This window comes from Puma concolor, chromosome B4, assembly GCF_028749965.1.
Source record: "Puma concolor isolate L17-30 chromosome B4, mPumCon1.1.hap2, whole genome shotgun sequence".
Classification (NCBI taxonomy): Eukaryota; Metazoa; Chordata; class Mammalia; order Carnivora; family Felidae; genus Puma; species Puma concolor.
In genome coordinates, this window is record NC_141673.1 from 70,932,113 (window position 1) to 70,956,938 (window position 24,826).

Consider the following 24,826-nt stretch of genomic DNA (forward strand, 5'->3'; position numbering starts at 1 on the left):
ATTAGCTGCCCAGTTTGTTCCAGATATCTTGTCTATTTTCTTTAGAGGAGAACCGTCCAACCTAGCTTTGGGGATAACTGCTTTTTTTCAGCAGTTTGCTCAAAGTGGGAGGATGTGGATGGTTTGATTATTCATCAGTAACCTTTTAATTAAACCAGTTACTTTCAGCACCATATCTCATATTAGCTTTACGTGGTATTTCATGTCTCTTTGGTAATCTTTAGTGGAGATTACTACCCTCATCACCTGTAGCACTCCATTATTACACATATACTCTAGGCTGTGGATTCCTTTGCTCTGACTCTATCACTTCACCTGTATTTTATTTTCCAAGAAGAGACAAAAACTTACTGAATTTTCTTTTCTGATGGTGGTGTTTTGCCTTTTGTCTTTGTTTATACTTTGCTCTTTTAACAAATGTTTATGACTAGGAAGAAGAAAAAATCTAAAAATGTTTTCAATGTTCCATCTTTGATTAGAAGTCTTGATATGCTCTTTTTGCTGTGTGCGTGCATGTGCATGCGTGTGTGTGTTTGTGTGTGTGTGTGTGTGTGTGTGTGTGTGTGTGTAATGAACACACTATTTAATTTTATCCTCACCAATTCTACTCCATTTAATACTGTAGTCAATACTACAATACTGTAGTCAATTTTTGACATAAATATTTGAAGTAGGATGAGAAAATGTCATCTTACCATCTTGTTATTGCATCTTAGTGAATCTTTCAAGCTAGCACCCTGCCTGCATTTCCCTCTGACCTAGCAAGACTCAAAGGTGGCATGATGAGCTTGCCACTTAATTACTTGATATTGTAAATGAACCATTCATTCATTCAGCAAATGCTTATAAATCTCTAGCCATGTCCAGTTCTTTGCTAGGTGTTTGAGATATGGTAGGAAGAAAAAAAAAGGAAGGAAGGAAGAGGAATACAGGGATGGTTGCTGTTCATATGGCTCTTACTCAAAATGACAATTTATACGAATTCTTTTCTTTTAATTTTATTTTTTATTTTTTAAAATTTACATCCAAATTAGTTAGCATATAGTGCAACAATGATTTCAGGAGTAGGTTCCTTAATGCCCCTTACCCATTTAGCCCAGCCCTCCTCCCACAAACCCTCCCATAACCCTCAGTTTGTTCTCCATATTTATGAGTCTCTTCTGTTTTGTCCCCCTCCCTGTTTTTATATTAGTTTTGTTTCCCTTCCCTTATGTTCATCTGTTTTTTCTCTTAAAGTCCTCATATGAGTGAAGTCATATGATTTTTGTCTTTCTCTGACTGACTAATTTCACTTAGCATAATACCCTCCAGTTCCATCCACATAGTTGCAAATGGCAAGATTTCATTCTTTTTGATTGCCGAGTAATACTCCATTGTATGTATATGCCACATCTTCTTTATCCATTCATCCATCGATGGATATTTGGGCTCTTTCCATACTTTGGATATTGTTGATAGTGCTGCTATAAACATGGGGGTGCATGTGTCCCTTCGAAACAGCACACCTGTATCCCGTGGATAAATGCCTAGTAGTGCAATTTCTGGATCTTTGGGTAGCTCTATTTTTAGTTTTTTGAGGAACCTCCATACTGTTTTCCAGAGTGGCTGCACCAGCTTGCATTCCCACCAACAATGCAAAAGAGATCCTCTTTCTCCGCATCCTCACCAACATCTGTTGTTGCCTGAGTTGTTCATGTTAGCCATTCTGACAGGTGTAAGGTGGTATCTCATTGTGGTTTTGATTTGTATTTCCCTGATGATGAGTGATGTTGTCATCATCCTCAATGGGGAAAACTGACAGCTTTCCCCCTAAGTTCAGGAACAAGACAGGGATGTCCACTCTCGTCACTGTTATTCAACATAGTATTGGAAGTCTTTGCCTCTGCAATCACACAACACAAAGAAATAAAAGGCATCCAAATCAGCCAGGAGGAGGTCAAACTTTCACTCTTTGCAGATGACTTGATACACTATATGGAAAACCCAAAAGATTCTACCAAAAAACTGCTAGAATTGATTCATGAATTCAGCAAAGTTGCAGGATATAAAATCAATGCACAGAAATCAGTTGCATTCCTATACACCAACAATGTAGCAACATAAAGAGAAATTAAGGAATCGATCCCATTTACAATTGCACAAAAAAAACCATAAAATACCTAGGAATAAGTCTAACCAAAGAGGTGAAAAATCTATACACTGAAAACTATAGAAAGCTTACGAAAAAAATTGAAGAAGACACAAAAAAATGGAAAAAGATTCCATGTTCCTGGATAGGAAGAACAAATATTGTTAAAATGTCGATACTACCCAAAGCAATCTACATATTCAATGCAATCCCTATCAAAGTAATACCAGCATTCTTCACAAAGCTAGAACAAACAATCCTAAAATTTGTATGGAACCAGAAGAGACCCCGAAGAGCCAAAGAAATCTTGAAAAAGAAAACCAAAGCAGGAGACATCACAATCCAAGGCTTCAAGCTATACTACAAAGCTGTAATCATCAAGACAGTATGGTACTGGCACAAGAACAGACACTCAGATCAATGGAACAGAAGAGAGAACCCAGAAATGGACCCACAAATGTATGGCCAACTAATCTTTGACAAAGCAGGAAAGAATATCCAAGGGAATAAAGACAGTCTCTTTAGCAAGTGGTGCTGGGAAAATTGGACAGTGATATGCAGAAGAATGAACCTGGACCACTTTCTTACACCATACACAAAACTAAACTCAAAATGGATGAAAGACCTAAATGTAAAACAGGAAGCCATCAGAATTCTCAAGGAGAAAGCAGGCAGAAACCTCTTTGATCTTGGCAGCAGCAACTTCTTACTTAGCGCGTCTCCAGAGGCAAGGGAAACAAAAGCAAAAATGAACTACTGGGACCTCATCAAAATAAAAAGCTTCTGCACAGCAAAGGAAACAGTCAGCAAAACTAAAAGGCAACTGACAGAATGGGAGAAGATATTTGCAAACAACATATCAGATAAAGGATTGGTATCCAAAGTCTATAAAGAACTTATCAAACTCAACACCGAAAAAACAAATAACCTAGTGAAGAAATGGGCAAAAGACATGAATAGACACTTCTCCAAAGAAGACATCCAGAAGGCCAACCGACACACGAGAAAATACACAAATTATTGTTTTCAAGTATTGTTGATATAGAAGAACTTTTGGGGGTAAAGGAAGTGTTTTATATCTTATAATTATGGTAGTGGTAATGTGTAACAACTCATGAAATTGGTGGTAATGCTTTTGTATACAAATTTTACCTCAGCAAATTTGGTTTTTAAGTCTGAAGATAATGTATAACACAGTAACTATAGTTGATAACACTATAAAACTATAATTGAAATTTGCTAAAGGAATAGAACTTAAATGTTTACACCAAAAAAAAAAGATATATGAGGTAATGGTAGTGTTAATTAAGTCAATGGGAGAAATCCTTTCATAATATATGTATATATACATATACATATATATATACATATATATATACATATCCATCATGTTGTACACTTTAAATATCTTATAATTTTATTTGTCCATTATACCTTGGTAAAATTGGGGGAAAAAGTTGTTTTTTTAAAAAAGAAGGTAAAAATGTATATTTAGGAATAAATCCTGGCAAAATTGCATAAGACATCCTTTCAGAAAACTACAAAGAGTATAAAAACTAATAAAAAGTATTAGAGAAAGAGGAAATATATCATGTGTCTGGATTGCAAGATGCAATAATGTAAAGATTTCATATCTATAGAATCAATGTAGACTTTCCCTTCCCCCATTTATTGTTTTGGTTTGGTTTTGGGTGAGAAATTCACAAAGTGATAGACAAAAAGCTCAAAGAATCAAGATAGTTTTTAAAAGTGGGGGGAAAAGAGAGGGCTTTCTCTAGAATTGAAGTTACTCTAATTAAGTCAGTGTAATATTTGCAAGTTTAGACACCCCACCCACCCCCCCAAAAAAACCTCATGACAGTTACTATTAAGGCAAAACACAAGGAACACAAGGGAGAAAGTACAAAAAACAATGAGCACTAGGAGATCAAACATAGCCTTTGGAGTCAAGGAAGGCTTTCCCAAAGGAAACTAATTTTTTTTTTATTTAAAAAAAATTTTTTTTAACGTTTTTATTTATTTTTGAGACAGAGAGAGACAGAGCATGAACAGGGGATGGTCAGAGAGAGGGAGACACAGAATCTGAAACAGGCTTCAGGCTCTGAGCTGTCAGCCCAGAGCCCGACGCGGGGCTCGAAGTCACGGACCGCGAGATCGTGACCTGAGCCGAAGTTGGCCGCTTAACCGACTGAGCCACCCAGGCGCCCCTGAAATTAATTTTTTTTTAAGTTTATTTATTTATTTTTTGAGAAAGAGAGAATGTGCATGAGTAGGGGAGGGGCAGAGAGAGAGGAGACAGAGGAGCCTCTGTGGAGCAGGCTCCTTATTTGACAACAACGTGGCACGGGGCTCAATCTCACAACCACAAGATCATGGTCTGAGCCAAAATCAAGTGTGGGGTTTTAACCAACTGAGCCACCCAGGAAATTAATCTTAATATGAGACAGAGACAGGTGAGAAATAGTTAACTAACTGGGTAAGAGAATGAGAAAAAGAGAGGAGCATTCTAGGCAATAGGGACAGAATAGGCAAAGACTGTGAAAGGAAAACAGAAATGATAAAGTAATAAGACCCAGGAACCACAAGAAAAATCAAGATGTCTTGATTTTTTTCCAAGCATTCAAGTGATATAAGTGAACATGCTTTGTAAACTGTGGAGAGTTATTTCAGAGGTGGAGGGGGAATTCCTACATACTAAATGCCTATGTGAGCCAGGGACCACTCCTATGAGGCCTTGCATAGTTAACAGTAGTAAACAGGAAACTATTAACAGAGAGAGTATTATTTCTAGTTCAAAACCAGAAGACTCAGAGAGGTTTGGCAAAATATTCAAAGTTGCAATAGCTAAAAGCCTAAGAGTGGAATTCACTCCCATTATTAGCATATACACTGAGTTATCTCAACACGGATGTGGTTTCTGCACGTGTTGGTCTTGAGAGTCAGCCTCATGTGGGAAAGAGCACTGGACTCTGTAGTTCAAAGAGTTCGGGTCTGTTGTGTCAACTTGGGCCATGTATTTGTTCCCACTGCTTCTTTGTGACATAGGGATGAGAATATCTTACGTGTTTGTATGGAGGACTAAACAATATAATGATATTGTTATGTATTTTATATTTGCATTTTTATTATGTTTTTTAAAATATTTATTTATTTTTGGGAAAGAGACAGAGCATGAGCAGGGGAGAGCCAGAGAGAGAGGGAGACACAGAATCTGAAGCAGGCTCCAGGCTCTGAGCTGTCAGCACAGAGCCTGACACGGGGCTCGAACCCACGAACTGTGAGATCATGACCTGAGCCGAAGTCAGACGCTCAACCGACTGAGCCACCCAGGCGCTCTATATTATGTTTTTTAAAGAGCAGTCATTAACTTCCCAATTATGAACTATAAAGTAATGAAAATTATTTTCACTACATCTGCAATGTTATCAGCCAGCTTATGAAGAGATTTTTATGATTTTCAAAGTTTACTTACATATGTTGTCCTATTTTATTTTCAAAAAGAAAATAGTATAAAATTAATTCTTATTAAATTTTTGGACAACATTTTATATCCAAATCTAGTGTAGTTATTAAAAGTAATACAATGCTCAAATGAGTTTGCATTCCTTGAAAACTCACATCTAAATATTTAAAAATAGACTTCCCAGAAGCTCAACAAAAGACAGGGAAATGACCTTGTGATTCAAAAAATGCTGCAGATAATCTAGAAAACAAATAATCCACATGTGGCTAATCAAGAGTTGATTAATTGTTTTCAGAATGTTTAATTGCCTGTTGTTTATCAATATAATTTAACTACCAGTGCATACGACAGTGATATAAATAGTACAAGTACTATTTTTATGAGAAATGATGTCAGGTTTTTATTAATGATAAAGAGTATGAAAGATAGTACTCTCATTATTTGACTTTGGCATTAAAAATAGTGTGCTAATTTTTAAAAAGAACTGGATTTTCTCTTCTTTTGTATAAAGTAACAACTAATCAGTTTTCTCAGCATAAAAAGGATCTTAAACTAATGATTAGGGTCTATTTTAGGTATGGGTGATTCTAGACATTTGCACATTTTTACTCTTAGTTATGTTGTATGATAGAAATAACTTTTACTGTGTATGAGAAGAAGTTATCACTCAAGTGTCTCATTTTATAATGTATCATTTTATAACTATATTTAATTTTACATGGAAATAATTTCATTGTCTAGAGTGACCCTTTATTTTTTTAATGTTTATTTATTTTTGAAAGAGAGAGAGACAGAATGTGAGCAGGGGAGGGGCAGAAAGAGAGGGAGACACAGAATCCAAAGCAGGCTCCAGGCTCTGAGCTGTCAGCGCAGAGCCCGTCGCTGGGCTTGAATTCACGTACTGCGAGATCATGACCCGAGCCTAAGTCGGACTCAATGGACTGAGCCACTCAGGTACCCCTAAAGTGACCCTTTAAATGCTGATGGCAAAAGCCATTTTCAGTTGAAACCAGTGGTCTGTGTCACATTGTAGAAGACATCCATTCTTGTGTCATCATATCTGATGGAGACAAGGAAAGCAAGACACTGATGTGTGTGAGGTTTTTTTTCCACATATTTTTATTCCTTGTTTTTCTGCTTGTTGGTTTGTTTTTAATGATTGCTTCAAAACATATGTGCTTTCTAGAAAGTCTATCCTCAACAGTGCCTTCCACTTTTATTATCTAAGTCGATTTTGATCTCTGGAGTATGACTACTATTCGTGACTGTTGTTAGATGGCTAAATATTATTTGGAGTTTGGAATCTCTGTACTCTGGGAAAGCATTTTAATATCATCACTAGCTAACTGTTCTAAATGTTGCTACTGAGAAAGTTTTAATTGTCTCTAGGGAACTGAGAACTAGTTCTTTCTAAGATAGAATATGTAATGAAATCATAGGTTTTCATAAAATGTATTTTTAGTTTTCTATATAATGTACCTACAGAGTACAGAATTAAGGTCCTTATAATCAAGACCAAATCACATCAGCTTATATGTCCTGTACTAATCTTTTTGAATACTTTTATTCACTTTAGAAAGTAATTTGTTCCAGCTTGGTAGTTCTTATGTGGAATGAAATAATATAGCATTTTCCTTTCCTAGATCTACTGTTCTCTGTATATCTAACTCAATTGGATAATGTGTAGTGTTAGTGACCAAAAGAAAATAGCCAAGAAATGAATTCTTTGAAAGTTTTTTTTATTGTTTTCTGGTATTACACAATAGGGAAAGCACAATATGTGCATGTTTGAAAATGCACACAATATGTATGTGATTTTTATAACTCAGTAATATTCAAATTCATGTACAGATAAAATATACATCTTAAATTGTGGATCAGATTACAACTCTTCACTTACTGCATGTTTACATACACACATCAAATAGCTCACAGATAAGGCTGTTTGTTTTAGCTGTGGCTTTAATTAGAGCCACGAGCCAAACACACATACCTTCTGGTGGAAAGTGAATACTTTGGTGATTCAAGCATACTTTCCTTTTCTACTGACTTTCACCAAAGTAGAAACATTTGCATGCACAAATCAAAATTAGCAGGAACATGAAAGTATAAAATGAAGTAATATATATTATCTGGCTAGTTTTTCTTCACTATCCTAAATCAGAGCGAGTATATAATTTGAGGCATCGTGACATATGCATCTTATATATTTTATAAATTGAGTTATATTTTAAATGAATTAAGGCATTTCACTGCCTGAGGAGTTACTCAGAAAATTCTTCTGAAATGTGAATAATTGCTTCATACTATATTTTGGTGTTTTCTAAACTTCAGTCATTTGCGTACCAGCTTCATAATTTTTGTTATGTTCATAGAATGTTTATTTTAATGTTTACTGAATACTGTTTCTGTAATCTTTCTTAATTTTTAAATTTGAGTCTAATGTCACTACTGTACCATTAGTATCACTTTCTATAAGTGGAAATAATTCAGAAATATAAATGTGTAGTCATTAAATATATTATCACCTAAATAACATGCCACTGGTGACATGTTAGTAGATTGAGCAGCATGTTGGGAGACACTGTCCTGTATGATTGTCATTTCAGATTTTTAGACATTTAATTCTCTTAAAACACAATTTAGGTGTAGATTAAACTCAGGGCAGAAATTACTTCTGGTTTGTCCATCCTTGTTTTACCAGTATTTAGTACTTGGCACAAAAGAGGCATTTAATAAATATTGAACGGCAAATTGATGAGTGGTCATGTCTTTGCATATTAATTCTCTAAAATACTGCTTGGTAGTAAGAATTAAATAATAAAACTCAAGCAGTAGATGAAAACACATTTTGCCCAGCATATGTTTGTATCCCCAGTCTTGAGAACAGTAGGTAATAAATGCGTAGCATTCCTATTAAACTTCATTGAGCATGTTTCTAGCTCACGGAAGGGTACTGCAATGTGAGAAAGAGAAGCGGGCATAAGACCGTAAGGAGCAGCTCTAATGATTGGGAAGAGTGAGGAGAGAAAGTAAGGGAGAAGTAAAACTTGAAATACATATCTTTGTCAGGAGATCTGAGCTAACCCTGCAACCTTGTTCAGCAACAAAATAGAACTAAAGTCAAGGCTAACTGCACATGTGAAAATTGTTTCAGTAGAGAAGGCTCTGCTCCATTAATAGTTACTTGCAAATCACCAATACTAATGACCAGATTCTTCTAAAATAGCAGAGATACTCTGTAATATCCCCTCATGGCCTTTCTTCCAATACACTCACTTCTAAAGCTGAAATCCCAACCTGGTTTCTTTTGTCCATGCACTTAAGAAATGACATAATCAATTTTCTGCATCATTTGGGTTAGAAGAAAAGACTGTACAAAGCTGAAATGAGCATAGCATTTTAGCCCCATTGATAATCAGAGATTCATCAGTTAGGGAGGCTCCTGAAATACAAATAGGCTGTTTCACAAAACCTAAGAGGCCTAAGTAAATGGAAGCAATCCACATCAGCTATCCGTCAGGAAGTCAGTGGTTAGCTTATTTGACCACTAACAATTATTTTGACAGTAGGAATTACTGACAGTCGGAACTAACTCTTCGGAAGAGGAACTATGGAGGTAAAACCATTTTTAGTTCAGAAATAATGTTGAAGTTTTACAGTGATATAAAACATATATATTTTTTGCCTATTACCTAATCTGAAAGAACGGTTTGCACCTTGTTTTAGGGAAGGGACTCTGGGCTTGTATCTCTTAAAAAAAAAAAAAAACTTATTTATTCATTTATTCAAAAAAATTGTCTCTTTCAAAATTGAACATAGACAAAGAGAAATTTAACAAGAAAATGAAAGGGATATATACTTCCAAGAATTTGGAGTTAAATGAGACTGAAGTAGGAAGGAAGTAGATTCTGTTGAGCTGAAGTGGACTGATTTGAGGGAAAAGACTCTAAAAAGCAGCAGGTCTTCCCTTCAACACGAAGGACACCATCATGCCTGGTCACTACAGCAGGGACTATAATGCAGGCGTGGGAAGTGTAAAAGAAAGGGCTGTCCTACCTTGGCGAGTGGAATCTCCAGGGATGGCATAGGGCTATCAAGATGGAAGTTGGGTTCATATGTTCATCATCACACTACAGCTGTGATAATGCTGTGCTATCTAATCATTTACCAGGGTCTGAGTCAAAGTACCGAGAAAACCAGGAGTTTTATGAGCAGGGGGCACTCCGTAAGACAGCTCCTCTATGAGCAAAGGAAGAGATTTGGATTGGCATTGGATGTTCTCATCATTCAACAGTCTGAACAAGGAGAATAAAGGGCTCACACTATTTGGGAGTAGTAATAAGCCTCTGGAGGAAAATATATGAGACTCAAGATACATAGATCTCTTTGTTTTTAGACACTTTGGCCAATCTCAGCCTGTGTCTGTTTAGATGAAGGAACACACACATGAAAGTCAGGCAAACATGAAAATTTAGGTGACTTTGTTTAAATCCCATGATTTCCTTTTGCCTTGTTTTTTTTTTTTCCCCATATGTTCAATATGCTATCTACCTGGCAAGATTTTTTTTTTTGAGGGTTGACTGGGATAACATGTGAAACCCATTAAAAAGTAGCATAAATGGTATATATTCTTGGAAATATGGAGCATGTTGCTGTGTGAGTGCCATTGCTATATGTTGGAGATGAATGAGATTTTAGTCAGGTGTGGGTAGGTTGTACCTATAGTAATAAAGATCCTAAAATCTCAGCAAGAAGGTTGTTTTTCTGTTCATATTCTATGTCCATCCGAAGAAGAGGAGGAATGCGCCCCACATCATCCTCACTTAGGAACTCAGGCTGATCTTTAGAGCCCCTGGAAATTGCTGGACATTGTGATGGGGAAGGGGACATGTGTGTCTTGAATGCTCTGCCTAGAAGTGACACATGCCACTTCCTAATTGGCTTCCTGCATTCACATGGCAATCCTAGCTTGTGTCCAGAAGAAGAGCTAGAATTCTATGGTGAGCAGCACTAAAGATTGTCATACATGGTTTCTTGTCATTATTTGCAGTTGGAGGCCTTCCACAACAGAGAAGCCATCTAGATATTTCTCCTATGACTAATACCGCTACATTCTTTCTATATAGCCTTCAACAACCAAGTAGACTTTTTTGAGTTTATGTTTTCCCAGTTTTAAGGAGTTGCTGGCACTAAAAAATTTAGTAGCTATCTAGCAGAATATTTTAGTTTGGGGCAGAGAAAAGCAGCAATTGTGTAACATCCCATTTTTGTTTTCTTTGCCAAACAGATATTGATGAGTGCTCTGATGGCTTTGTTCAGTGTGACAGTCGTGCTAACTGCATTAACCTGCCTGGATGGTACCACTGTGAGTGCAGAGATGGCTACCATGACAATGGGATGTTTTCACCAAGTGGAGAATCTTGCGAAGGTCAGTACAAGGAGAACCGGAGTTTATAAGAACACCTTTTGAACTTGGGGAATATACAGTAAGATGTAAATAGTAGACATTGATCTAATGTTGAAGTTATTGGGGTGCCTGGGTGGCTCAGTCAGTTAAGCATCTGACTTTGTCTCAGGTCATGATCTCACAGTTTATGAGTTTGGGCCCCACGTCAGGCTCTGTGCTGTCAGCTCGGAGCCTAGAGCCTGCTTCAGATTCTGTGTCTCGTTCCTTCCCCCCGCCTCCCCCTCAAAAAGTAATAAAAATTTAAAAAATTCATGTTGAAGTTATTGGTGGCTTTTGCTGTGTGTTTATACAACAATTGGAAACATGTTAAAATCTAACCTTCACTTACTAATTATGATAATTAATTGATTTTTAGATATGTTAAATTTGTGACACTAAGCCAGTTCTCTATGGATACTTGTAACTGTTGAAGGGTGTTTTTAGGATGAATAAAATAGTATCAGATGAAATTAAATGGCAGCATGCATAAATCTGACCCAAAAAGAGCTAGAAAAAAAATAGATGAGGAAAGCAAGATAAAAGGAAAATAGAGGTAGAGGTAATATGATAATGCTGTGGATATGATAATGCCAAGGATAATATTCACAATACACACTACTCTGGACTATTCCTAACATACCACTTGGCTGGCAAAGTAAGAGATACTTACTGAATGTTGAATGTTAGACATAGAAGTTATGACCCCTGCTTCAAAGAAGATTTCAATCTAATAGGAGTGAAAAATTCAATCAGATTATATTCAGTTATTTACCATTAATTTTGAACTATTTTCAGTGAATTGACAACTCTGTTCCTCTATACTCTCTATTGAAGGGCATGATTTTTCAAAAGCAGGCAGAATATACAAAGCCCAGTGAGCAATTGCCAGGGAAACCACCCACACCAGAAGGATTGGCCATCAGAAGTTTGGCACAGGAATGGAAAACACAGCAAACCACAAGAAGTTATTATTTTCTCCATTTGTATTTACACCTTCATAGAGAAACAGCCTACGAGAATAATGTGACTAAAGTGACACAGTCAGTGAAAGCCTTGGAGAATCTAACTTAACGGTACTTGACACTTAAATGATAAGATGTCTTTTATTCTTGGACCTCAAAGGGTTTTCACACAGAGAAAAGTGAAGCTGACTTGGATGACAGATGTTTTCAGTGTGCTTTGCACTTTGCTGGCAGCTCCAGAGCTCTGGACCTTCAGCAGAGGGGTCTCTGGATTTTTTGCATAGAGTGGGGATGCTGTTGCCTTGCCAGGGGCTAAAACCTGGCATTTGCAAATAACCACCTAACTGTGGGCTGAGGGCTTTGCTTTGCACTTGTGATTGTCCCAGAGTGAACAGTTCCAGCCCTGTAGAGAATTCCATGAGGCAGATCAAGCAGTGTGATTTTGTACTTCCCTGATAAACTGCTTTGCCTGTATTCTGCAGTTTATCGTGGGGAAGTCTACTGTTTTTGTTTAAAAACTACCTTTTTGTTAAGATTGTCTTTTGCTTTAAGTTACACACATGTAGAATGAATATAAGCCGATTATAAATCGTTCAAATCATACACAAGTACTTAGATTAAAGCTGAAAATGCATCTTAATTTCATCTCTCCCCTTCCCCCATCCTTTCCACTTCTCTAGGGGTAACCTGTGTTTACTTTTGCCTGGTATCCTCACACACCCTTTTCTGTGCATCAGAATGTGAACAGCAAAAACACATACCTCTGCCCACTATCTCACTTTACATTTGCAACGGCGCTCCCTCACTATCTTTTAAATTTTTGACTGCAAATCTCAAGAGGGCTGTATTAGTTATCTATTGATGCATAACAAATTACACCCAAAACGTAGCAGCTGAAAACAACCAAAATTATGTCACAGTTTGTATGGGTGAGGAATCTGTGCACAGCTTACCTAGATGCCTCTGGTTCATGGTTTCTCATGAGGTTGCATGAGTTATTGGTCAGTGATGTGTTTCACCTTGCAGAATTGTCTGGGGTGAGAATGGGGGGAGCCACACCCTGTTTCCAAGATCGCTCATGTGGTTCTTGGCTGGCCTGGTTTCCTTAACACATGAACCACTCTACGGGGCTGCCTCAAGACATGGGAGCTGGCTTCCCCTCGAATAAGCAAGTGCCCATGATCTTTCTATAACTCAGTCTCAGATGTGTCATTTCATTGCTTCTGTGTTTGTTAGAAGTGAGTCAGTAGGTGTAGCCAGCCCACATTCAAGGGGAGAAGATGCAAGAGCGTGAATATTAAAGGGTAAGAATCACAGGGGACTGTCCTATAGGCTACCTGCTACAAAGGCCATCGGCTTTGCCAAAGATTCCTATTTTATTTCCTTGGTTACTTTCCCCTGCAGCTCTCTAATACCACCATTTCACACCTTCTGTCATCTCAAATCTCAGGTACCACTACCTTTCTCATCATTCTCTGTTGATGGCCCTGCTTCTTATTTAACCAAGAAAGCAGAACTTCATTTCTGCACCAGGAGTTACACTAGACAACTCGTATTTATATCTTTATTTGCTGCTTTCCCTCCCTCCCTCCCGTTTCACTGAGTTAAGTTTCATTTCTCCCTCCATAGTACCTTACCTATCATCCCCTCTCACCTGCTTGAGGTTTTCGCCTTTGTACTCCCCACTTTCTCTTCCATATGATAAATACTCTTTTTCTCTCCCATCATTCTCATCAGCACACAAACAGCCTGGAGGAGCAGCCATCTTTTAAAAATGAAATAAAAACAAACAAAAAGTAACTTCCCCGATATCACCTGATCCTCCAAACATTTCCCGCATTTTTCTGCTCCCTTTTAGAGGAAAATTCTGAAAGAATCTTTTATATTTCTTGTCTCCATTCTCTTGCTTCCAACAATACTTTAATCCCATTACCCCCACTGAATGCTTTCCTTTCAAGATTATTGACCTTTTCCACATTGCCAAATCTGCTGCTCAGTTAACGTCTCTTTGCTCGACAGCTCAAGCATTTGAACCAGTTGATCATTTCTTCCTCTCAAAACAATTTTCTTCACTTGGCTTTGAGGACACCACTCTTTCCTGTCTTTCTCTAATTTTTAATATTTTATTTATTTTTGCAAGAGAGAGTGAAAGCAGGGGAGGGGCAGAGAGAGGGGGGGACAAAGGATCCAAAGTGGGCTCCATGCTGCTCACAGCAGAGAGCCCGATGTGGGTCTCCAACTCACGAAACTGAGATCATGACCTGAGCTGAAGTCAGATGCTCAACTGACTCTGCCACCAGGTGCCCCTCCTGTCTTTCTCTTACCCTATGGGTCTCTCCTTTACCTCTCCAGAAGACTACATGTTCCAGTATCACGGGGCACTTGGCAATCTTCTCTATCCATTCTGAAACTGAATCAACCACATTAGTTGCAGATTCATATATATTGTTACCTACTCGGTATCTAACTTGGATTTCTTAAGGACAACTCGGGATTACTGACTAAAATACAACTCTTTAATATACTCTCTAATTCTTACAGGCCCCTAAACCACAGACCCAGACCAACATCTTGGAGTCATTGTTTCTTTCTTTTCTTTATACTTCATATCCAACATATCAACAAGTCTCATAATTTCCATTTTCAAAATATATTCCTGATCTGACCACTTCTCACATTGTCTACTGTTACCATGTTGGTCTAAGCCATCATTATCTTTTGTCTGGATTACTATAGCTTTCTCCAAATTGGTCTCCCTACTTCCACCCTGGACTCCCCTAGAGTCTTTTTTCTATAGCACCCAGAATGATTTCTTAAAGTCAGAAGTGGGAGCATGCTCCAATTCTGTTCCAATGCCTGGAGCCTTTCCATCTCTCTTCAGAGTAAAATCCAAACCCCAACAGTGGCTTACAAGGGTCTACATGTTATGGGTACTTGGCTTTCTTGCTATGTCACAAATGTACCAAACGGATTCCCTTCTCATGTGCTGTTCTTTTTTTCTTTTTTGGAAGGTGCTTCTCCAGATCTTTGCATTCTTCTTTCATATAATTCAGATTTCTTCCAAAATGGCTTCTCCTGGACCCCCAACTTAAAATAGCATCCTTCTCTGACACTCTTCACTTAATTTGCTTCCCTTTTCTTCACAGAAGTTATAAGTTCTTCTGAAATAATTATATGTATTATTTGTTTACTTGCTTATTATCTTCCATAGACTGTAAGATATAGATAGATAGATAGATAGATAGATAGATAGATAGATATAGATATATATATATATATATATATAATTTATTGTCAAATTGGCTAACATACAGTGTGTAAAGTGTGTTCTTGGTTTTTGGGGTAGATTCCCATGGTTCATTGCTTACATACAACACCCAGTGCTCATCCCAACAAGTGCCCTCCTCAATGCCCATCACCCATTTTCCCCTCTCCACCGCCCCCTCAATCCATCTGTTTGTTCTCTGTATTTAGGAGTCTCTTGTGGTTTGCCTCCCTCCCTCTATGTTTGCAACTATTTTTCATCCATCCCTTTCCCCATGGACTGTAAGCCTTAAGGGTCATGGATTTTGTTTGCTTGTCAGCCACCAGTGCCTAGAACAATGCTTGTCACATGGTTGATAATATACTGATTTATCTAATGTAAAAGGTTGAGATGGATAAAATGAGTGAGATATGCAGGTAATATTTAATCAGAAGTATGTTAGGAACATAACCTGTGCTAGAAGTAGATACATAGTAGGATATGTAATAGATATGTCACCTGGTAGAACTAAATATATAAAGTGGAGATCAGGACAAAATGACAAAACATAATTAGTGCATTCGTGAGTGTTCAGAAAATAACAAGGAAAATTAAACTAGCCGCTCAAAATAACACATGAGAAAGATGAAAATAGGGAAGTAAAGGATTGTATAAGATGCCTATGCAAAAAAGACTTTTCAAGGAAATACTATAAACACAGAAGTAGTAGAAAATCTTATTTAAAAAAATATGACTCTGGAAAGATGACTCTACTGTTATCTTCCAATAGAATTTATAATAATGATCATAAATATCTATGACTTTTTTAGAAGACAATGCTCTGAAGGATTCCTTTTTTAAAAAAAACCTATGTTATGTAAAAAAAGACTAAAATCCTTCTTCTAAACAACTATCCATTTACTGTAATTTCAGTGATTTGTAGAATTATAATAGTATTTAGAAGGATACAATTTTAAGAGTGTGATTATATCTGAGCAGGTGCCATTTTTCTGTTGCTGAGGGAAAAAAAAAGGCACTTCAAAGTGGACAAAGCCACAGCAGTTGGTTTACAATTACTCTGAAGATGTGAATAAATATATTTGAAGACATGAATAAATAATAGTGTACTCCTTCACCACTTTTTAGGCTGCAGTTGAGTAATCTACAACGTACATGTTTATAAGCTGCATTCATACAAATTATATGCTTTTTTGCTCATCCATTTATCTCAGAGGTGTAGATATTTAATCCCCAGATAATGTGCCTTTACCATTTCCCTTTACCGTAATTTCTACTATACCTGAAAATATGTCTCTCTCTGAGAATAAAGCCCAGTATTTTTTTTCACACAAGAATATTTTATTTGCAGGCCCCCTTTTCTCCTGATTGCTTTATTTTCTGGATTATTTTTACACTTGGTGAGGTTTTTGAACTTGTAAGGCCAAAAAAAATAATGTTTATGGGGTAGCTTCTTTTGAGTATTATGTTCAAATTAAATACTGTAAATTCTTAAGCTAAATCAAGTAAAAGGACAAAAATGAAATTAATCGAATTCACCTAAACACGTAGTTCTGAATATATGCACAAGTACCTTGAGATACTTTGCCAGACATCTGCTGCATAGAAATATAAAGGAGGTATGGTCACTGCTCTCAGCTTGTAGAAGAGATAAAATACGTACGACAACTGTCATACAAGATAGAATGTACTGAGTTTCTTAACAGAGAAGAAAGCTACAAGGTTCAAAATAATACATACTTGAGAAAAATATAAATTCAGATCCATGAGGGAAAAAAAAGGAGAAATTATTTCCAGTTTGGAACAAGAAGGGCTCGAGTGTCTACCATTTGTATTAGGGCTTCAAATATGATGTGATTATTGGCAAGTCGAGATAGAGAAAGAGATGCAAGCCAAAGAAGTAGCTTTAAATGCCTTGCTAAGAAGTTTGAACTTTACTCTGAAGGATTATTTTTGAGAAAGGAAATGAGGAAAAAAATATATCTTAACCAAATCCATATTTGGGCCCAGTGCTATTTTCTGAACGCCAGACCCATATATCCAACTACTTACCAGACAGCCCTACTTGGAAGCCCAGAGGAAAGTGTAATTCAACATGTCCTGAACTAACTCATGTCTTTCTTCAGCCTGCCCCCCACTTTCACTCCACAGTGAAGCCTTTCTCTTCTTTCTCTAAATAGCATCAGCCACATTTTCCAAGCCAGAAATCTAAACATCATTCATGACCACTTCCTCTCCCTGATCTTTGAAGTTAACAAATCACTAAATTCCTTTATCTTTGCTGTGCCTACTTTGAAAGATTCTCTGTGTTTCTTTCTGTGTACTTCCACACTGCTAGCAGTCAGTACAGCACTGTTCTTAAGAGCTCACAATTGAAGCCTGACTGCCTGGGTTCTCACCTGGGCTCTGTACCCCAGTAGATGAGTGACCTTGGGAAATTATGCAACATTTCTATGCTTCAACTTCCTGATCTATAAAATGGGGATAATAACTGTACTCTCCGGTTGTTGTGAGGAATTTAAATGAATCATTATATAGAAGTGCTTAGAATCTGGTACATACCAACCACTATGTAAGTGTTTGCTTTTATTATATAACCATTGCTTGCCTAGACTACAGAAACAGCCTATTAATTGATCTCCTGGCTGTAATTTTAATCCACTCAAATATCTTTTCCAAAATGAAGCCAAGAGAATCTTTTTAAAATAGATATCTGATTATGCTTTTTTTTTTTTTTTTTTTGGCACTTCCCTTAAATGACGTTTTATTGTCTTTATGGATTTCAGATTTCTTAACATGACCTTTACTTGGGCCCGGAGTGCCTCTGTCTACCTACTCTGTTCCTCCTAGACATTCAACTCATTCCCTCTAACACATTTTGCTGACTGTAAACATTGGGCCTTCAAATATACTCTTACTACCTCTTACTAGACTGCCCTTGACTTCCTCTTGCTTATCCAAATCTTATTCATAGTTTAATTGCCACTAGAATGTATATGTGGGCAGGAGAAAGATCCAGAAAGAACTATTAATGTGATAGGAAGTGAGTAAATAAAATTTATTGGGGAGAGGGAATGAACTGTATCAAATGCTGCTGCTAGATCAAGTCAGGTGAGAAATGAGAATGAGACTTGACCACTAGATTGATTTAACAACATGATTTCTTTAATAGCTTACTAAAGGAGTTATTAGTATTCTTAAAGTTGGAATTTTTATGTATTATAGTAGGTTTTTCAAAGCAGAATTTACAAGCCTTATGTATATTTATTTTAGGAATTTTACATTATAATAAAACTATATCTAACAATTCCAAAACTCTATACTACCAGTCAAGAATAGTCTCTTCATTGGGGAACCCAGTATAGATAACAAGCAGGAAAAAAAAAAAAAAAGGTAAGTTCAAGTTAATTCAAATCCCATTGTATAGCGAAAGGTAATCATTGGTTTACAATGATTTTCTGCCTACACATTTCTTCAGATATGGCAAGTACATATCAACCTTTGCTGTTACCTTTAGCTCTATTTCTTTATTATGAATGTACTTTATTTCAGAGCACATGTTCTTTTCTGTGGCTGGACACCTCTTCTTTGTCTTCTGCAACAAATCCCAGGACTGTCTCTGCCTTTATTAAAAACAAATGCATTACCTGACAGCAGAGCTTTTGTTGTTATATGTCAAGCAAAATGAAATGATTGTTAAAAATCTAATCATTGCCATTAATGGAATGATATTCATATAGTGGATATTTAAAGGGTTATATAGTAAGAAGTATTTGCAGAGTTTGTGGTCAAAGAGACCAAATAACTATGGTTAATGCTTTTCCTGCTTACTGTGATTCCTCATTATAAGAATATTTAATAGGAGACAATGAGTAAGTCATCAAATATAACTTATTCTGAATAGACCAAATATGGAGCTATTTCATAAAATTGTATAAAATTTCACTTTTTGCTCTTCTTTCTCTAAATGGCATCAGTTAAATTTCTCTGATCTGAAAAAATTATATATTTATATATAATAATTATACACACACACACTAATGTGCTTTTTTTTAAAAATGTGAAATATATCCTCATTCTAGCTAATAGTTCTGCTTTTAATCACACTCTATAATTATAAACATTGTTATCCTTGATAAATCAAGCTATAATAATGTGTTCACTATAGTTATAACAATCTTTTCAGCCATTGTCTCAGTTCATTGATTTTGTTTATATGGAAATTAATAAAAATCAAGGCAAATAGAAATATATAGCTTATTTTGGGGAATGCATATATAACAGAACTTAATACTTAAGAATTTAAATATGGTTAAAATATAATCTTGACTTGTCCATGTCTTTAATAATGTTGAAAGCAAACCATTTAAGAGAGATATCTACTAAAGTCTATCTTTAAAATTTTCTAAGAAAAGCAGTGTGCAGTTCCCCCAGTTAAAAGCCATCCATTCCATCTTCTTTCTAACCCACTTTTCTGGTGTGATTTAATTCTTTCTTTCTTGACCTTTACTCAGAGGAAACAGATGAAGTAGGAAATAACTGCTTACTGCCACTCCTACAATATCCCTGAAATGTATTTTGGCTTGTGACCTTTAAATTATGGGGATAAATAAAATGAATCACATCTCTTCTTATGGACCTGATCTGTGGGGTCAAGATATGTTTGCTTTTCATCTGTATGGAAATGCTTTAGGCTGTGATTGCCATGGAATAGGTGAGGTCAGGTGAAGAATGGCCCGTTGCCTGTTGAGTCAGGCAGGAGACAAAACAATCATCTGAAATGGAAAAGTTAAGAAGTGGTAGATTATTTGTGAGAGAGATGGTGATTGCTGATGGTCACTTGCCCTCTGTGGGTGGGAGGCAAGGTGTGAGGACAGCATGAAAACGCCTGGGCAGAACACTGGGAGTTTACCTGTGGGTGACAGGGCTGTGAGAATAGGGCTTAAAGCTGAATAAAATGCCTCAGAAGTCCCATGACATTTTATCTCCCACTAACAAAGGATTTTGGGTAAACACCATTTTAACATTGAGGATGATTTTTCCCAATGAAAATTCACAGGCACTTTTAGAATTTCATCTGCCAATGATTTTTGTTTGATGAATTGAGTTCTAATCTTACTTTCAAAAAATATAAGTGTTTCATAAAGCCTGATGGTATTTACAGAGATATAAAAGTTGAGAATCTAACCAGGGTTATCTGCTGTTTGAAATCAAGCATGATGATGTTTTCCTGTGAAATCCCTAGATCATTAACATTGCTTTAGTCAGCATTTAATAAGAAATGCATGCCTGTAAGATGAAAGTTAATTTACAGTTGAATGCTTCACTTCGGAGACAACTTGTCTGATTCAAACCCAGCATATTCTAAGCACATTGCCTGCTGCCTTTTCTTGGCTGTAGATATTGATGAGTGTGGGACTGGGAGGCATAGCTGTGCCAATGATACCATTTGCTTTAACTTGGACGGTGGATACGATTGTCGATGTCCTCATGGAAAGAACTGCACAGGGGACTGCATCCATGATGGAAAAATCAAGCACAATGGTCAGATTTGGGTGTTGGAAAATGACCGTTGCTCTGTCTGTTCATGTCAGGTTGGTATAAATAAAAAAAATTGTAATCATTTTTATTAGGATGTAGTTTGCATATATTTTAAGTGTACAGCTTGATGAATTTCAACAAATGCATGCATCTACTTAACCACTGTCATGTTTAGTAGAAAAGGACATTTCCATCCATTCAAATGGTATCTCTGTCCTTTCATAGTTAGTCCCATACTCTCAGCCCAAAGGAAACACTGATTTTGGTTACTGTAGGTTAGATTTCTTTATTCTAGAGCCCTATCTAGTAAGTAGTACTAGTCTTTTTTGGCTTCTTTCTCTCAGTATTATGTTTTTTGACATCCATTTATGTTAATTGCATATATCAGTAACCCATTTCTTTTTATTGCTGAATAGTATTCCATTATATGGAAATGCCACAATGTGTTTGTTTATTCACATGTTCGTAAAATTTTGTTGCTAACTATGCAAGTACTTCTGTAGTAACAATATCATATTTGAATGAATGCATGGATGAAGCCAAAATGGGCATACTATGGCCTACAAGTGAGAACTATCTATTTGGATTATGTTTCAGTTTTAGAGGAATGTTCTACTTTGTTACCCTGTTGATAATAGAGATTTATATTATAGTTAGGTAAATAACTTTATGTGCCGAGGGCTCAATTATTATGGCAGACATTGATAAGAGTGTGTACCAAAACTTAAGGTCTAATATGTCCCATAAACTTAACAATAGGTAAAGCTTGTTGACTACTAAATACAAATACATATGCCCTGATATAGACATAAGGACTGTGTAGTGGTTATTTCATGCTGGTCGTTTCTGGAAAATTTCTGGCCACGAAATTGGAAGTTCTCCAGCTTGGGTAATTTCTGTGTGATAACTACAAAATGTAACTTTAAATCTATTACACTGATGTTAGTATATTGAGAAATGGAGGCTTTGGGGAACTGCTTTCATTTTTTCCTTCTCATACAGAATGGATTTGTAATGTGTCGACGGATGGTCTGTGACTGTGAGAATCCCACGGTTGATCTTTTTTGCTGCCCTGAATGTGACCCAAGGCTTAGCAGCCAGTGCCTCCATCAAAATGGGGAAACCTTATACAACAGTGGTGACACCTGGGTCCAGAATTGCCAACAGTGCCGCTGCCTGGTGAGTTTAGCTACAGGAAGTAGAGGAAAAGTTCGGGCCCAGAATCTAACTAGGGAAACAATCTTGCCCTCCTGCATCCGCCGATAATCAGGACCTGGCCATAGTGCTGGCAGTTACAAAAAGTGAACCTGTTTGGGATGACAAGATGGTAGGCATGCAGTCAGGACCTGTGAAGTCACATCCTAGACTACATGTGGTGTGCCATGACGTGTATGTCTTTCCAGAGCTTGGAAGAAGAAAATACTCTCCTAGCATCTGCAATCCCATTCAGCCTCGGTCTAGCAGCATTCATGAAAAATATCATTGTTTTGTCCAAATAGAACTTTTATTAATCCATTGCTATCGGTCATGCTCAGAATTAAAAACAAACAAAAAACAAAAAAACAAAAAACAGAAACAAAAACACAAGCACATACTTTTTTTCCCCCCTTCTAAATATTTTTACCATCACTGCTATTCTGGTGGCCACCCTGTTTTATACATGATGTGGATTTGCAAAAAATATTTATTAGAATATTAGAATTGAATGTATATGTTTATAAAAGCTTTATTGGAAGCAATAGGTAAAAAAGAAAATGAAGACTTGATCAAGAAAACACCAGTATTTTTTCATTTGACCAAATTTTTGTTTCTTTCTGGTAGTGTAAATGAAAAGGGAAATTGGTCTATGTATCTTTATAGAAGAAAGTTTCACAGATGCTCCTTTTAAAGTCATGGCTAGTTTCCTTTCTATTTGTGTGAGGATATTTTGAAGGCAATGCTTTTTTTTGTTGCTTCCTTTTTATACTTTCAACCCAAAAATCAATTGAAAGAGCAAGGTCAGTTTTCTGTGCCTGAAGGCTGCTTTCATCTCCAAGACCATGAGATTCAGAATTATGAAGAAAATAGGAAACAGGTGAGAACTACATTTTAAAAAGATCAAATTCACACAATTTTCCCATGTGGAATAAAGAAGACTGAAATCATTTCCTGGTTGTTGTTGTTGTTTTCTCCAAAGTCCCTAAACTGAGAAACATAAAAATGAACAAAGAAAACCTGACAAATTCCCTTCATATTTCAGTTTATTTTCTTGTAAATGGACAAAACTTTCTTTATGCAGAAGGGAATGAATGAGAAGGTAGAAGGGAAAATTTTTTAAATGAAAAAAAGCACCTAATACGCAAACCCTCTTCCATGGTAAATAATAATTCTTTGTCAGGGAAAAGATAGGAGCTTGTTTTATGAGAAAGGGCTGTTGCTTTTGTTCGTTGTTGTTCTTGTTTAATCCTTGAGCACTCTTAAAGTCCAGTTGCAGTATAGACCTCAGCACTGTGATAGGGCTTTTGTCGATTCCCTGCCAGATTCATGGCTGTGAAGGTGTGAGTGTAAATATCCATCAGATGAATGGAGTATTTAGTAAACGCTGTGCTCCCTCTCTCCCTGCCTCCCTCCATGTCCTCCCTTCCTCTCCCTTTGCTCTTGCACATCTGCTTTCTTTACAGCAAGGGGAAGTTGACTGTTGGCCTCTGCCTTGCCCAGAGGTGGAGTGTGAATTCAGTGTCCTCCCAGAGAATGAGTGCTGCCGGCGTTGTGTCACTGACCCTTGCCAGGCCGACACCATTCGTAATGACATCACCAAAACTTGCCTGGATGAGATGAATGTGGTTCGCTTCACTGGGTCCTCTTGGATCAAACATGGCACCGAGTGTACTCTCTGCCAGTGCAAGGTAAAGCCTATTAAATGCAAGTAGGGAGGGGCGCCTGGGTGGCTCAGTCGGTTGGGCGTCCGACTTCGGCTCAGGTCATGATCTCTTGGTCCGTGAGTTCGAGCCCCGCGTCAGGCTCTGTGCTGACAGCTCAGAGCCTGGAGCCTGTTTCAGATTCTGTGTCTCCCTCGTTCTCTGACATTCCCCCATTCATGCTCTGTCTCTCTCTGTCTCAAAAATGAATAAACGTTAAAAAAAAAAATTAAATGCAAGTAGGGAACTTTTGGCTAGCTGTAACCCAGGGCTCCTCGATATTACTGTGCTCAACCTGGCCAATGGGAAGCATTTTATTTTTCTAATTTATTGTTCAAACAGAGGTGCGAGGAGGGCCACTCAGCTTTATTAGTGCCCAGGCTAACCACCCTGTGCATCCTCAAAGCACATTCAGGGAGAAGGAGGTGCATGATCAAAAAACCAGAATGATCAGTTATTTATGTCACCAGAACAAAAAGAACCTACTCAAATTGCCCTAAGGTATCTAACTGTACACATCTTAAAAAAAAAAAATCTACAACACAAACTTCACATTTCTCCTTTCATGATGGAAGACAATATTATTTTATTGATTTTTATCTGGTCCTTTGATGAGGTCTGTGAGATATATCGACAAAGTAAATATATTACATTTTCCAAAGTGAAAATCAATATGGAAAAAATGGGCATATTTCTTGGTTCGTTGTGGTCAGTTGCATTGGGTTAAAAAATTTAAGATCTGTTGTTTACTATATTTTATTCCTACAGTTGGAGAAAAATCATTATAAAGATTTTTCTTCTTATTCTCATCGGAAAATAGAGCATGTGCCTTTTACTTCAATGAGAACAAAAATACAGATAATGTAGACAGTATACAGAGTTCATACGTACTAGCAGAGTTGAAAGCATTCTACTTGATTATTGTTCCTAAAAATATTTGATTTAGTGGTCACTGTATTTCATAGTCATAATTTTTGAATCAACACTAAAACTAAGTAAATAATCTGAAGGCTTAACAACAACATAAGAAAGCAAAGATGCAGATTTTTTCCAACGTAGCATAGTCAGATAACTATAACTACACTGCTTTTTAAAATGAAAAATTCCATTAATTTTTTTCAATA

At 36.8% G+C, this 24,826-nt stretch overlaps 1 protein-coding gene across 4 annotated transcripts in view; it reads left to right on the plus strand.

Annotated features, from left to right (window-relative positions):
- Positions 1-24,826, plus strand: part of NELL2 (neural EGFL like 2) — a 400,719-nt gene that overhangs the window by 366,595 nt on the left and 9,298 nt on the right. For all 4 annotated transcript variants that reach the window (XM_086713602.1, XM_025930858.2, XM_086713604.1 and 1 more), the window contains 4 exons: positions 10,882-11,022; positions 20,665-20,858; positions 21,808-21,984; positions 23,466-23,690. In XM_086713602.1, the coding sequence (XP_086569728.1) occupies positions 10,882-11,022; positions 20,665-20,858; positions 21,808-21,984; positions 23,466-23,690 (737 nt within the window). The remainder of the gene's footprint in view (positions 1-10,881; positions 11,023-20,664; positions 20,859-21,807; positions 21,985-23,465; positions 23,691-24,826) is intronic.